Source organism: Delphinus delphis, chromosome 5 (assembly GCF_949987515.2).
Source record: "Delphinus delphis chromosome 5, mDelDel1.2, whole genome shotgun sequence".
Classification (NCBI taxonomy): Eukaryota; Metazoa; Chordata; class Mammalia; order Artiodactyla; family Delphinidae; genus Delphinus; species Delphinus delphis.
In genome coordinates this window covers 33,928,219-33,945,657 of record NC_082687.1, presented here as the reverse complement: position 1 = coordinate 33,945,657, position 17,439 = coordinate 33,928,219, and the positions used below count along the sequence as shown (strand labels likewise).

General features: G+C 31.7%; 1 protein-coding gene across 1 annotated transcript in view; it reads right to left on the bottom strand.

The window, feature by feature from the left end:
* Positions 1 to 1,465: 1,465 nt before the first annotated feature.
* The window catches only part of RBM46 (RNA binding motif protein 46), a 48,408-nt gene continuing 32,434 nt past the window's right edge, over positions 1,466 to 17,439 (bottom strand). Inside the window, exon 5 of the mRNA XM_060011655.1 lies at positions 1,466 to 1,665. Within this exon, the coding sequence (XP_059867638.1) occupies positions 1,466 to 1,665 (200 nt within the window). The remainder of the gene's footprint in view (positions 1,666 to 17,439) is intronic.

Below are 17,439 nucleotides of genomic sequence, written 5' to 3'. Positions count from 1 at the left end.
GAGAAACATGCAGAGACACGTATTTATCAAACTAACAAAAATTAAACACAAAGAAAAAATATTAAAAGCAAGAGAAAAGCAACAAATAACATACAAGGGAATCCCCACAAGGTTATAAACTGACCTTTCAACAGAAACTCTACAGGCCACAAGGGAGTGGCAAGATATACTTAAAGTGATGAAAGGGAAAAACCTACAACCATGATTACTCTATGAAAAAAGAAACTAGTTTACTCTCCAATAACTTCTGCTGGAAAAAACTTTAGTAGAAGAAATATATGCAACTATTTCATATTCTATTAATGAAAACCCTATACCCCATACAATGAGTTGATCAACAAAGTTAATGTCTGGTATTCTAAGAGGAAAGATTTTTGTCCCTACAAATTATGCAAACCATCATTAGAAACTGATTACAGATGTATACTGCTAAACTATTAAACAGTCCAAATAACCTGGATTCATTAATTATTCATAAAAAAATGGAGGAAACGTCACTGGGTTCATGAAAATAGTATTTCTATTGGCCCCTGAAAAGGACTTTTGTTATGTTTCACAAAACTATTAATTTTCTTTCTGCAGTATCCTTTGCTTTGGTCCCAATGAAGACACTGAGCCTATGTATACCAAGTAGGGGAAATTGTTCTCAGAAGGTCAAAGCGGTTGTGAGAGCTAATTTTTTTGTGCATACCAATAAACAAAAGTGAAACACGTGCATGTTAGAAGCATTGTATATTTAATGTCAAAGAATTTGAATTCAAGTACAAAAATTAACACATGATTTCAACATTAAAAACCGTAACACTTATTACTCAAAGAACTATACAGTGAATATCAAAAACACAAATGGAGCATAACTATAAAAACCTTAAATACATTAACAGCAAAATTATAATGTATTTCTACAACAAACAATTAACTAAAATATTTATAGTTATTTTCAAGGACCACAATGGTAGATTGCTTTTTCTTTAGTACTGCATAAAATCTGCATGTTAATCTTTTTGCCCTTCATTTCTTTCTACATAATAGATGCTTCTGTTTATATAATTGTTCTAATCGCTAATACAGATAGTGATCCTTGGTAATCAAATCTAGTGTAACCATTGTCTGCAAGTGCTTTAATACTTGAGAAACTCTATTTAGCAAAGTTACAATGAAAACTTCTGGGTTCTACTGACCACTCAGGAATCAGAAGTTATTTAAAATCCCAAAAGTTTAAAAAGAACAGCAGTTTGTTATAACTTTATCAAGAGAAATCACTAAGTAACTTTTTAAACTTAGCATTTTTAAAAGTTTTACAATGGTAGGTTATTCTGAATTGTGACTGATATTTACTGTGTTGAAATAAATATATAATTATCATTTTAAAACCAAATGTACAAACCCGATTCTAAAATAAAACAGTATTTTAATTTGCATGTTTTACAAGGAAACTTTCATACTCCTATTTATAATATTTTCTTCAGAAGAATGAGGCTTGATTGGAGATATATAGCCGCTGTCCAACATGGCTGCCATTAGCAAGTGATACTGTTGGTGACAAGGGATAGCCTGGATAAGAATAAGGCCTTGAAGTGTAAGGAAGCAGGCTGGGAGGCCAAGAAGAGAGGGTAGCACTAACAGGGGAAAGACTATTTATTGAGCTGCGACGGAAATTGTAGTCTGTAAATAAATACATAACAATTATGCTTCACATCTTTATGGTTACAAATTTAATTCAAAGAGACAAAGCATTAAAACTATAATCACAGTTTAACATAATGTTCTAACATTCAAAATCCTGATAATCTTATATTGCTGGTAAAGACTGTTTCAGCATTCACTGCACTGCAAATCCTGATAGTTTCATCAGTCAGTATTACGTAAACTTTCACTGACACAATACTTCAGAGATCTTACTAGAATGCATTCTTGGATATCTATTAATTGTTTTGTGTCTTTATGATCACCGAAAAAGAGAACCTCTGATTTCTCTTGCTCTATCCACAAGGAAACTCCTTTTAAATTTGGTACTGACACTAAGGGATTGTCCAAGAAGAAAAGATATAAAACAGTGAATTCATATTTGCTTCTTTTTTGAAACTGTATTAGGTATCAAACCAGCAGACACATTTACCCCTGGACTGCAAAAATTGTCTAATATTTCATTATTTAAATACTAATGTAAACATTTATATAACCCCACAAACCAATTTAACATTAGAATCCTACTGGTACCATAAAACAGTAAAATGAATCATCTTTATAAAATAAACTTCAAGAAACCATTATCAACTTACAGTACAGAAAAATCCAAAAATTAAACCAAATTATTTCTTTAGAAACCAACATTTGAAATACTACTATTCCACAATAAACATTCATCTTATGTATGAATAATTTCCTGCTTCATTAGTTATAATGTTTATAGATGTGTGTGAGTACTAAAGACCAAATTTGCAAATCCTGTACTTTCCAAAAACTCAACTATGTTCTTTGGTGTAGAGTAAGCCAAGGGTGTGAAAATGACTATGAAGTGATTATTTATAAAAGGTATGGTGTTTCTAAGAACAGAAGAAATTAGGTCATCTAATGCACAGGTAAAGTTTTTTCTATATTTTCCTGGTGCTATAAATGAGGCCTAAAAATGAATATTAACTTAGTATTGTCATGGGACTTAATATTAAGCCAACAGGAACGAGATCAACTGCAGGAGAATAAGCTCAAGCAACATCAGAAAGGACCTAGTTAAGAAAAAAAAAAAAAAATCAGTTAAATATAGGTTTAATTTCTAGCACTGTAAAACTCTAATTAGAATAATTTTATAACCTTTTTATTTTTATTAATGGTACCATAAGATCAATACAAGCAGTTTGTTCCAAGAAAACATAAATACATTCAAGGCATACAGTTCAAAATATTTTCAGTATTTTGAAACTGGATAAGGAATGACTTTGACACCATTTGCTTTTCTAATATCCCAAAGTAGGATAACTCTAGGCATTAGAGAACTTTTTTTCTTCTCTTCAAGGATCCACTTTGCCTGAAGCGTTATGGCATTGAGTATAAACAAAAACCTTAGTGTTCCTGATAATTCAAATAATTGCTGAAAAAAAAAAAGTTCTGATACTCTTCTTCTAAACGTTATCACACAAATACAATAAATTCCTTATTAAGCATGTATATATAACTAGCTCTTTCAAATTTTAACAGTGTGGTACAGACAACATGATTTAGAAGAACAGATCTTTAAATATTTACACTTCTGTATGTGGGGAAATGTAGTTTTCAGAGAAATCACTTTCACTTTGGGTTTATATTCATTCAAGATCTAATGCAGCCTACTCATGAAATGTGGATAAAAAAGAGATCTTCAGGAGAAGATTTCACAAAGAAGATAGACAGACAACTGGCTACTAGCAGAGTGCTTATCAGGTCTGAAAATTTGTATTTCTGATATTCCCCTGATGTAAACCTTCAATTTACAAATACCCTAATGGACTGTTTTATTCTCACATTTTTAAGGAGACTAAATTAAAGTATAGAATTAAAAGTTCACTTTGATAACTTTATTCACAGAGGATAAATCAAGAAAAAAATTTCCCCCTAATACTACAAAGATTAGGAAACGAAAAACTTCAGATGTTTATAAGCATTTCAAAAATATTTTTTTTACAAGTTAAGAATCTAAATATATTCGGGAAAACATCTGGGTGATTAGAAAATATAATACATGTCAAACTTGAGACAATAACTGTGAGATAAACCTAGATGAACCATGTTTTCCCCTAACATACAACTTATATATCACAGACAATAAAAATCAGAAAACATCACTGATTCACAAATTAACAAATGAATTAAAATTCCTAACATATACTTACTTGCCCACCCCTGCTTTTTCTTCCCAATGAACATCCTTAGCTCTTCAATCCCACTGTTTCTGCCTCAGACTGGGATATTACTCCCCTTCCCCCCTCTTCTTAAGGGAACGATACAGAGCCAATTTCAGAATTTAAGTTTTACACTGAGAATTATTCAACTGTCTTAATTAACACTTTTTAAACTGAGGTACAATTTACATACAATAAAATGCATACATCCTATGTGTTCATTTCAATGAGTTCTGAAAACTGTATAAAGCTATGTGACCAACACCCAAAACAAGTTATAAAACATGTCCATCAATCTAGAAGTTCCCGTCATCCATTCCAGTCAAGAGCTCTTTGGAGGCAACCACTTTATGATTTCTATCATTATAGCTTAGTTTTGACTGTTCTTGGACTTCATATAAAATGTATTCTTAAAGTATTTTTTTATGTCTTCTCTCAACATAATTTCTAAGATTCACTCATATTGTATGTAGCAGTAGCTTCCTTTTTATTGTTCAGTAGTATTCCATTGAATGAATATACTACAATTTCTTTATCCACTCACACTCACCTGTTGATAAAGATTTGGGTTGTTTCTAAATTTTGACTATTACAGATAAAGCTGTTATGCACATTCTTATACAAGTCCTTTTGTGGATACATATTTTCATTTCTTTGGGGTAAATAACTAAGAGTAGAATTGCTGGGTGGTAGGTTAGAGATAGATACTGCCGAACAGTGCATTGTGATCATTTTTACACTCACGTCAATAAAATATGAGAGGTCCAGTTGCTCCAAACCCTCACCAACATTTGTTATTGCCAGTGTTTTTAATCATTGCTCTTCCAGTGACATGAATGGTATCTCATTTTAGCTTTAATTTGGATTTCCCTTATGACTAATAACGTGTTCAGTGACCACTTGAACATCTTCTTTAGTAAAGTATCTGTTCAAGCCTTTTGATCATTCTTATTGGTTTTGCCTTTTTACCACTGAGATCAATAAAATTTTTGACTAATTAGATTCTTTAAATCAAAATATTAAATAGCAATAGGTTGAGTCCTCGGAAGTCTCTAATTCAAACCACCTCTTTCACTGAAGAATATTACAGACAAAAGATGGTTGATTAAGTGACTGTTCCATATTCCCACAGTTAAATGGAGAAAAAAACAAATTAAAAATTAGGCTTCCCAGTTCCTAGGAAAGTATTATTTCCACTTGATCAAGCATTTTACTCTGGCAATCTTCTCAAAACTGGGTTGAGAGAAAGCGTTTCAAAAGGTTGTTGTGCGTAGGGGGAGAGAAATAAAGTAGAGGGTGCTCTAAGCTACCTGGCTTCTGCTTGAGCCTGCCCACGCCCACACTTCCCACTTAAATTCACACAGCTCTGCATTCCCTTGCTTTATATGCTGAACTTTTATGTAACACTTCATTTGAAGAAAAGGCCCTTTTAACGCTTTAATATAATTATTAGAGATAACATTTTGATCAAATCCTCTAAAATTTCATATTTATATGTTGAATGGACACATTTTTACAGAATAACTTTGACCTATATTAAGACTAGTAAATAGGCTTAACCTTAAGTGCCAATTCGAATCAAGCAGTAATCGCTAAAAGGACCCTGGATTCCAAGGGATTCTGAAGCTGTGTCTGGAATGAGCAAGAAAGTGAGTAGTAACTGTAGCGCCACATCTGACATGGGCACAAGAGCAGAGCCTGGCAGCACATTCATCATCTGCTTGCCAGTCCCGCCTCTGCAGCGATTATAATTTGGTCTCCTACCTTTCTCTGTCCAGCACAAGAGATGAATACCACCAATATGTTCCTCAGTGAAAACTAAGCAATAGATATATACTGATTTACTCTCTTCTTGTGTGTCCCTTTTTTATTTCTAATTCTCTTACACCTCTTGACCGAACATCACAGATCCTCTAGCTGCTTTTGTTTCATATGAAGAGGGGGAAACCCTTAATAGAGACCTTAAAGTGAGTTCAGTTGAAACCATTTTCTCATACTAATCTTTTTCTTTTAGTTTGTTTCTGACCATATATTCTTTAAACTAATTTTCCATTAGAAAGTAAATTCTTCATAATTGGTTTTTTTCTTTTCCTTGTTAGCTCTGAGTTCTACCTTCACCACCCACCCCCTCTCTTTTTGATGCACCTTTTTAAAGTGTACAATTCAGTGGTTTTTAGTATATTCACAAAGTTGTGCAACCAAACTCCACTATCCAGAAATTTTCATCACCCTCAACAGAAACTCTGTACTTACTAGCAGTCGCCCCCCATTCCCTCTCCACCAGACCCAGCAACCACTAATTTTTCTGTTTCTATAGATTTGCCTATTCTGGATTTTTCATATAAGTGGAATCATATAATTTATGTGGTCTTTTTGAACTGGCTTCTTAGCATAATATTTTCAAGGTTCATCCGTGTAGTATGTATCAGAACTTCATTCCTTTTTATAACCACTGTCTGGAGATACTGCATTTTGTTTATCTATTCATTAGTCAATGGACATCCAGGTTGCTTCCACCTTTTGGCCATTAGGAATAATGCCGCTAAGGAATAATATGCACAAGATTTTGTGTGGACATATGTCTTCAATTCTCTTGAGTAAATAACTAGGAATGGAATTGCTGGGTCATATGGTAAACTCTACGTTTAACTTTCTGAGGTATTGCCAAATATTTTCCAAGGCAGCTGTACCATTTTAACACTTCCAACAGCAATGTATAAGGTTTGAAGCACCTGATATTTTAACCTATGAAATACATTTCCCACCTTAATACATATTTTAAGTATTTCTTTAGATTTCTATGAGATCTTTATAAAAATTTTGGAAAAAATTTCATTTTACCATTTTATTATTTCAATTTCTAACATTCCAAGAGTCATAACTATAACTCAATAACTTTCTTTTACTGAACCACTGAATTTCATCTGCAAAACAAGTTTTTGGTAACAGTATTTATTATACATATCCAGAATATAAAATACAGCTGGGTTCAAACACAGAGATTTACAAAAATCATCTGTATTAGAATATTATTAACATTTATCATTTATTATTTTGTACTTTCTCCCAGTACTGAAGACCAAGAGCTAACTATAAGGCAGAGGAAAGAATTTTCAGTATTGGTACTTATTAAGCAACTTATAACCTAGGAAATATTTAAAAATCATTAACTATAAATTTTTAAGTGATACTTTTGGCTGGAATACACTAGTATTATCAAATTTACTGGCATTTTTACTTCATTTACTTTCCCTACTTCAATTTTTAAAAAGTATTTTTATTGTCTACTTAATTTTTCCTATCAGGTGACTGACAGCAAAGGGCAAAAAGTAGATGGGCAATGACCAACATTTTTTCTAAGACTAGGCCCACAGGGTAACTCAGGCCACTATTTCTGTTTTAAGATGATTTATAGGAGGGTTTGAGTATGATAATCTTAGCAACAGGTGGCTGGATAAGAAAATTATTGTCTATAACTGTTTCCTTATAAGGTTCTAGTTAATTAGTTCTCTGATTTTACTAGATGATTATATTTTTCAGATTCAATTTTGGGGGAAAAATCATCTATTTCTGTTTTCAACTAAATTAGTTTTTTAATTTACAACGTATTTTCCCATATAATTTTGAAAGAGTGATTTGGATTTTAAATTCTTACTCTGAAACTTCAATATTGTATAACAATCATAAACATATACTTTGTCAGATATCAGTACTTTTATTTTTAAGAAATTACAGCCATTTCATTCTAAATTATCTCTAAAGATTATAATTTAAACTTCAAAAACAAGGGTTTGAAATCCTAGAAAATGCAAACTAATGTCACTATAGTGACAGCAATCAGTTCAGTGGTTGCCTAGGAAAGAGAGTAGGAGGAATGGATTATAGTAGAGGTGATAGAAATGTTTATTTTCTTGATTTTGGTGTCATTTCACAGACTTATACATAAAGCAAAACTGACCAAAGTGTACACTTTAAATATGTCCATTTTATTGTATTTCAATTATACCTCAAAAAAGTTATAAAGAAATCCCAAGTGTTTCTCTAGGTTAGTTTAAATGTTTCTCAAACTACATCCCACACAATTCAAGTACCTTGTCAAAACAAGAATCCCTTAGGCCAAAAAACATTGGGAAAATTTTAGGAAAGATGGGTTTAACAGCTAAACAAATTGCTACTGCAATTATTCAGGATGCTAACATGCATTATGATTTCCAAGGGGAGTATACATAGTACATGGTTCTTCCCAAACTTGACCATAGAAACAGTTATTTCACTCAACAACTTGGCAAATCAGTTTGGGAAGAACTTTTAATAGGGATACTATATAATGGGAAAACATTAAAAACAAATCAGAAAAATTCTTAAAATACATTAAACACAGCAATTACAAACTCAAATGCCTTCAGAGTCCAAGATGTAACAAACAAAAGAAGAACTCAAAAAGGAACAGATATAAAACAAATGCTGTCCAGCTATTTGTACTGAAATGAAACCCAGCTGCTTTCCTTTCAAAAAACTGAAGAGACCAAACAAATCATATCAAGAGCTTCCAGTTTGCTACTTTTGTATTAAGAGATTGAATTAACATCAAATTCCTTTCCATGCTAGTTTCTATACCATTTTGGAAAAAGAGGAATAAAAGAGCAGCCTATGAGAGGGAAAATTATGATCCAAGCTATAGCAAACTAGGATTGTAACCTACTCAAGAACATACGGATTACTACCCAGGGAACTACAACATTCTTTTTGCCTCTACATGTAAAAAGGAGTTTGGATAGTAATAATCTTTACTCAAACTTATTATAAACTACCTTTAGCTTCCTACTAAAACTTATCCTTCTCAGTACCATGTTGGAAAAACTAAACAGTGAATCCTAATAAACATAACTTTTATTCTAAATTGTATCAATAATAATTTTGGTTTAGTAAGTTTGAAAAAACTAGAGTTCCATTTTCAAATAAGTTTGAGAAATTCTGGGTAATCTACTTTATAATACACTCATTCCAACTACATCCACCTTAATACTGTTTGCCATCCTGGTGGTTCACAATGTACACACTAGCATGTTAAAAGTTTTCAGAAGACCTGAAATATAGAAGTCAGTTTAACTCTTTAAAACTTTGCTTAATGCATCTATAATTAACAAAACTATAATAATTAAATATTTTCACAAGGTTTCACTGAACAATTTTAACTATTTCTTCTTAAAACCATAAGAAGAATAATTTATAACTGGCTTTCTGGAAACTAAATATATCACTTAATATTCCTAAGAGACTTTTTCTTACCTGTTTATTTTCTCCAAATTCTTCTACATAAGTCCAGGCTGAAGAGACTGTGTTCCCTGTCTGTAAGCAGTGAAGACAGAAAAGAATTGAGTCTTTAGATTGATGTTACCCCTTATCTTGGAAGTGCATGGAATCCTTGATAACTTTAGGTTAAAAGTATTTGATCAGTAAATATGAAAATAAATTTAGAGGAAAAGAAAAAAGTGATAGTTATTTCTGAAGTTCTACAAAGATGAACAAAGAGAACAGTATTTTGATTTTGGAATGAAAATTATGAGTTAATACATTAACAGAAAAAACATATCTTTCTATACAAATTAAGTCCTTATTAGTTGGTTTCTCCAAGAAGTACTACTCTACCAATAAAATAAGAAAAGGATTTTAAAAACAACTGAGATTGCCCAATTTTTGATAAGCGGATAGCCAAAGAATCTAAGTGAATTTGAAAAATATCAATATCCTTTCTTTCCATCTTAAAAAGAAATAAATGGCCAAAATAATACCATAAAAAATATCTGGGTTATTAACAGCTAAACTTTAGAAGCCTAGTTTAGCCATATATAGTACAACTCTGGACATCCATCCATTTTGGTGGATCTCTCTTCATAGGAATGTATATCCAAAGCTATGCTAAGAAACTGCATTAGAGTATGAACAAATGAAAAATGTTTGATGATCCACATAAAACTATAGATTTTTAAATACCCATCTTGAAGGTAACTCAGCAGAAAAAACAGTCACAGTATTTTCTGAGTTTTACATAATGAAATAGGTAATTTAATCAACCCCCCACCCAGTGAGAACTATAACACCTAGACAATTATTAAAAGCAAAACTACCTAGATGAAAGCACTGAGAATGGCCAAGACTGAAGAATTGTGGGACTGTGATCTTAGACAAGAAACCCAAAGAGGTGCGCACGTCTTCTGGAGGTGTGTTTTGCCTAGGAGGATTGGCCAATTTTAAAGAATCTGAAAGGCAAGGGAAGATGGCAAGAGACAGACAAATTTCTGAGGACAAGAGGACAAAAACTGGAACTGAGGAGCTACTGATGAGGCAAGTCTGGAACCGTGAATAAAACTGAACCATAAGTAGACCAACTTTAATGATGACTAAATTCAAATCTTCTCAATCCCTGCCTGGATTAAGACAATGTGGGATTGCCAGTCCTTTGGTCACCTTTCTGAAGCAAAAATAAATCCTCTCTGAATAAAGTTAACAGCACGTTCACTTTTTTCATATACAATATCTGGAATTCAATCGAAAAGAACCAATCAAATAAAGAGATACAATGTGACCTAAAAGCACAAGAAACAAAAGTCAACAGTAACAGATCTACAGGAAATGTAGATAAAGTTTTCAGAACTAGATATTAAAATAATTATGACTAATATACTCAAGGAAATAAAAAAACCTGAAAATTTTGGAGGGAAAGTGTAAATCATAAAAAAATGTCAAGTGAAATTTTAGAACTGAGAAATAAATTCAAATAATGGTTTTATTATGCTAGACACAGATGAAAAAAAGAATTCATGAACCAAAAGATAGGTCTGAAGAAAATATAAAAAACTAAACATACAAAAGAATGGAAAAGAACAGAAAGAACATAGTAGATAAATGGGATACAGTAAAATGGTCTAAGAAATGTATAACTGGAAGAAATGTATAACTGGAAGAATAGAAAGGATAGACAAAATGGGACAAAAGCAATACATGAAAAGAGAATCACTTAGAACTTTCTAAAACAAGTGAAAAACACTGATCCACAGATTTTAGAAGTGGTGAAAGTGCCATTTAAGATAAAAACTAAGAAAGCTACACGTAAGTCTATCACAGTAACACTTGTGAAAATCACAAGAGAAAATATTAAAGTAGCTGGGGGGGTGGGGAGGTTTACAATAAAGGAGTAATAAGCAAATTATAGCTGACTTCTCAACAGAAACAACAGAAGCCAGAAGACAGTGAGTGGAATTAATAAGCTCAGAGAATTAAAGGAAAGTAACTGCTGATCTAGTAAAAAATACCCTTTCAAAAGGCAGGTGAATTAAAGACATATTCAGGCAAACAAAACTGAGGTAACCTGTCATAGGTATATTCATACCAAAGAAAACACAAATGAAATGTTCTTTGAGCAGAATAAAGAAATAATCATAGTTGACACATAGGAGGAAATAAAGAGCAAAGGAAATGATATATAAATGGTAAATGAATACTAATCTATATTAACACTATTATAATTTGGTAGGTGGGGAGTTAAAACATATAAGTTAAAGACATACAGAAATATCAAGACACTACACAAAACTGGAAGAGAAAATTTTAAAAGTTAAGAGTGTACTAAGGTCCTTGCATTGTCTGGAATGGAATAAAAGCAGTAATTAATATTAGATTTCAGTGAGTTAAGAATACATGTTGGAGACTACAGGGTAATAACTAAAAGGATAATAAAGACTCTATGACTAATACAGCTAAAAGAAGAAGAGAGAAAAGGGCAAATAAATAATCCATCAAAAGAAGGCAAGAAAGGAGAAAAGGGAAATAGAATAGGGACACAGAACAAGGAATAGAAAGCAAATGGCAAGACAACAGACTTAATTCTAAGCATTTCAATAAGTATATTCAGTTCAAGCTGAGCAAACTCAAAACACAGACTTTCAACAAAAACAAACTTCAGCGACAACAACAACAAAACCTAACCATATATTGGGCTCATCTTAAGACTAAGATTCAGGGAAAGTAAAAGTTAAAATATAGAAAAAAATACACATGCAACCCTAATCAAAAGAAAGCTTGTAAGGCTATGTTAATATCAGAAAACGTATTCTTTAAGGCAGGGATGCGTGATAGAGACAGAATGACACAGTATAATAATAAAAGGTACACTTCACCAGAAAAATATAACAATTCTAGATTTCTATGCACCTAATACACAACCTCAAAATATAAAAAGCAAAAACTGACAGAAACAAAAGGAGGAAAAGATAAATTTGTAGTCATAGTAGGTGATTTTCATGACCCTCTCATAGTAATAGAATAAGCAGGCCAAAAAAACATGAAAGATAAATAAATTTATACATATAATTAGTAAACTTGGCCTAATTTATGAGTTGAACTGTGTGCCCAAAAAAGATACATTGAAGTCCTAACCCCTAGTACCTCAGAATGTGACCTTATTTGGAAATAGGGTAACTGCAAATGTAATTAGTTAAGATGAGGTCATACTGGAGTAGGGTGGACCCTTAATCTACTATGATTGATAACCTTATAGGAATAGAGAAACACAGAGAGGAGAATGCCACGTAAAGACACAGGGACACACAGGGAGAAAATAACCATATCCAACACAGGCAGAGATTGGAGTAATACATCTATAAGCCAATGAACTAAAGGACTACTGGCAAACACTGGAAGCTAAAAGTGGCAAGGAAATTCTCCCCTACCAGCTTCAGAGGGAACATGGCTCCAACAACACCTTGATTTCTGATTTCTAGCCTCCAGAACTGTTGGAGAATAAATTTCTGTTGCTGAAGCCATCCAGATTGTGGTACTTTGTCACAGCAACCCTAGCAAACTAATACACAGCAATTAACAACTGGAAACACATTCTTTTTAAGCAGGCATGAAATATTTACTTTAATTGGTCATTAAAAAACGAAAGACAAAGGACTGAAATGATACATAATATACTTTCCAATCATAGTAAAATAAAAACAATATAACTAAAAAATCGTCATATGTTTAGAAATTTATACTCGTGAAAGGAAATCAAAATATTTTCAAAAAGATGATGATAAAAATAAAGTACATCAAAACATATGTGATGCAGCTATAACCACACTTAAAAGGTCAATTTGTAGCCTGGAAATGCATACAGTGTAATAAAAGAAAGGCTGAAAACTCTAAACTAAGATGGCTTCTTAAATGATATTCCACATATCCAAAAAATAAACAACACCAATCTTAAACAAACTCTCCCACAGAATGGTAAAAGAGAAAAAACTTCCTAATGTTTTTATGAGGAAAATTATGGGCCAATCTTATGAATGAACATAGATACAAAATCCTAAAGAAAGTATCAAAAATCAAATTCATCAATACATAAAAAGGATAATGTACCATGACCAAACTGGGTTTATTTCAGAAATGCAAGACTGATGTCACATTCAAACATCAATCAATGCAGTTCACCACATTAAAAGAATAATAGACAAAATGATATAGTTATCTAAATAGATACAGAAAAAATTCATCACCCATTTGTGATAAAATCTCTTAACAAACTAGGAAGGGACTTGAAGGGACTATTCTTACTGTGATACAGGGCTTCTATAATAAAAACCACAGCAAACATCATACCTTAATGGAGAAATATTGAAAGTATACAAGGATGCCTTCTATCATTATTTGTATTCAAGACTGGACAAGTGGTTCTAGCCAGTGCAATAAGGCAAGAGAAAAAAGAAAAGTATAAGGATAGAAAGGAAGACAAAATTTCTCATTATTTGCAATTGACATGACTGTGTATACAGAAACATTTTAAATAATGTAGAGCCAAAACAAACCATTATACTCAAATGTTTTATTCAATACATAAAAAATAAATTGTTTATATAAACAGGAACAATCAGAAATAGAAAAGGCCCCTTTTACAACGGCATTGCAAAACATTAAATACCTAGGAATAAATCTAATAAAAAATGTAGGAGATATTTAAACAAATATGTATGTTTAGAGAAATTAAAGAAAGTCTAAATAAATGGATAGATCTATAATTTTCATGGATCAGAAGGCCCAATACTATGAAAATGTCATTTCTTCACAAATTGAGCCACAGGTTCAATTCAATTCCAATCAAATTCCCAGTAGGATTTTTTTGGTAAAAATTTATAATCTGATTCTAAAATTCATGTGGAAATATAAGGGCTGTGATGAGTCAAGATAATTATGGAGAAAAAAGTTGGGAAGATATTCTCTACCAAATATTAAGATTTTCATAATTAACACACTGTAATAAAATCAATCAGTGGAAGAGAATACAGAATGTATAGTAAGACATATATATATGTATGTGTATATAAGTATGTGTATGTGTGTACACACACATACATACAATACATACTTCACAACCTCACTAAATTTGAAAGATAAAAAAAAAGTTTCCAGAAGATAATACAGGAGACTATTTTATCACTTCAAGGTAAGCAAAGATTTCTTAAGCAGGGTACAAACAGCACTAGCTTTAAAGACTGATAAATTGAACCACACTAAAATTAAGAACTTCTGTTATTTTCAAAGAGTATCATGAAGAGAGTAAAAGGTAAGCCACAAGTGGAAGAAGGTATCTGTTAAAGTATTATCGCCAACAAAGGGCTTGTATCTTAAGTAATAAAGAAAAAAAACAGATGACCCAGTACAATAAAGGGACAAGAGACTTAAATCAAGAGACACTTCATCAAGAGGATATCTGAATGCCCTATAACCCTATTAAAAGATGCTCACTAATATTACTAAATAGTGATATAGAAGTTATAATCTCAACGAGACAGCAATATATACTAACCAGAATATTCGATATTAAAAGACTGATAATACCCAAGGTATTGACAGGGATATGTATGGAACAACTGAAACCCATGTGCTGCTAATAAAGTGTAAATTGGTATAATCACTTTGGAAAACTGTTTGGCATTATCTACTCAAGTTTTAAAACTATGACCTACCACTTTCACTCCTATGTATTCAACAGAAATACATGCAAGAACACCATGTACAAGAATCTTCACAGCATCATTCTCTCAAACAGCCCAAACTGAAAGCACTCAAATTTCTAACAGAAACAGCAAATAAATTCTATGATTTCGATTGAATCCTTACATTGATGAGAGTGAATGAACAGTACTGCTACATGCAACAACATGGGCCAATCTCATAAACATAATGTCAAAATAAGCCAGACAAAAGTTTACAAAATTTTGTACAAATTTCAACAACAGAAGTAGTCAGAAGACTGGTTTCCTTGGGAACAGAGAGAGTAATATCTGAGTGGGGGTACAAAGGAGGCTTCTAGGGTATTGATTGATATTTTATATCTTCACCTAGTGGTTACACTGATGTGGTCCCTCTGTGGCAATTCACAAAGTTTTCAGTTATGAATTGTGCACTTTTCTGTTTGTATGTAATGTAATAAATTATAAAAAGGAGGAATTAGAACATACACATGAGAAGTTGATCATTTATAATTATAAAAAATTAAACCACTTAATAAAGTTACTATCAATACAAAATAAGATATAAAAGAAAAATGATTCAAAGTAACTTTAAAAAACTATAATGGTGATTGATTTTCAGTAGAGATGCTAAATGGAATTACTATTAAATATGGAACAAGTCTTCCTTCCAAAATGCCTTCACAGACTACCACCTGGACCTGGGGTTTTAAGAATTAGTTTTCTGTTAATCTTTAAGTTGAATGAAATCAAATTCAACAGGAAAAAAATGCTGGGTTCAATTACTGATATAGGACAATTACATTTCTGTTAATAAATATACAGAAGAGATGGTGAAAACCTATCAGCAGAACCTCAGTTTAATATCAAACACAAGGTTACTACTGGTGCTTTAGTCCAGTTTAATTTGCCATTTATTAGTGTTGTTCCTTTAAAAAAAGACATATATTCCGATAAATTATTTTGAATGAGATTATTCAGTAATCAAGATACAGGAAGAGGCCAGGAAAAGAAAAGGTATATTGAAAGTCAAGAATAAGAATAGGATACATTAAACTTCAAAGGTCAGAGACAGGATCTTGTTTTCTGAAAACTGAAATCATTGGATATGTTATTTTACTCTTCTGCTATGTAGGAATAAGAGCCAAAAGAATGATAAACTATGTATAATTTCCACTAATTAGGATTCTAATTTTCATTATACTCATGAAGACACGACACTGTAGAACTATGACTTGTTCTGTAAAGATGTGATGAAAAGTTTTAAAAGTCACTTAAAACTAAATGTTACAAGTATATTCTGTATCTTTGAAGATTTTACTGGTTTCAGTTTGAAGAAGATTTCCATATACATTTTATAGTAAATGGTATGAAGATGAAAAGCTGTTTTTCAGACTCTCGGATGTGTCATACTGCTATTTCTTCTTCTGAAAATAGAAAATGACTAAATGCACAGGATTCCAGTATATTCCAAATAAGACTGCTATATCAGCATCCTGAATTTTCAGGGCTTTTCCTGCCTTTAGGAAACTAAACTGAAACAACTCCATCGCCTAGGTCTATACCTGTGTAGAAGAATGAAGAAATGCAATGCTAATATAAACTAAGTTTAGAAATAATACACAATAAGCTATTGCCAATTATTTTCCACTTGTGAAGTCCTAACAAATGGCACTAAATAGAACTGTAGATTACATAATGAACTTACGAAGCTATCATAATGTTCATTAAAATAATAATATTGTACGTAATACAATCCATTATATTCTACACTACATTTTGTTGACAGAGATAAAAACATGAAGTTTTTCTCAGATAATTTAAAAGCAACTACTACAACCATACTCTCCTGTTCTTCCAATATCCAAATTTCATTCATATATATACATACAGACACACACAATACATATCTATATATTCAATATAAAATAACCCACGACTCAGTCTATATTTCAAAGGTTTCACTATTTTAAAACACTTTATCAGTCTTCTAAAAATTATTTACTGTTCATTTCTACTTCAGTGAAATATACATATATATCATCCTGTTAAACACCATTCATAATCTGATTGTGTGTCTGCACCTACCAACTCTATATCTCAGAAATTTCTTTTTTAATCCTTTCTTCTTTCTGCTCAAAGCACAGCCAAACTTTATCTTTCCTCGGAATTTTATCTTTTAATCTTACAGAATGTAGATCACTTTCAATTATTTGAAAAGCACCACATGCTGAGTATTAAAGGAGGAGATAGTACTGACCTATAATAAATGAAGGACATAAAAACAACAATTTAAAAAAATATATGTACAAAGTCCCCTGGCTTTATAATCCTAATGGATCAAAACTTTATAATAGTAAATAAACAGTAATATAAAAATTACTAAACTGTTGAGTAATATTATAAAGAACAAATCATTCTCAGTTACAATGTCCAAGAAAAGCTTTGTATAACAGATAAAGCAGATAAAAGTAGAATAATATTCCAAGCAGAGTAAGCAGCACTAGGAAAAGCTTGGAAACACCAATGAGCATGGCAAGTTCAGATAA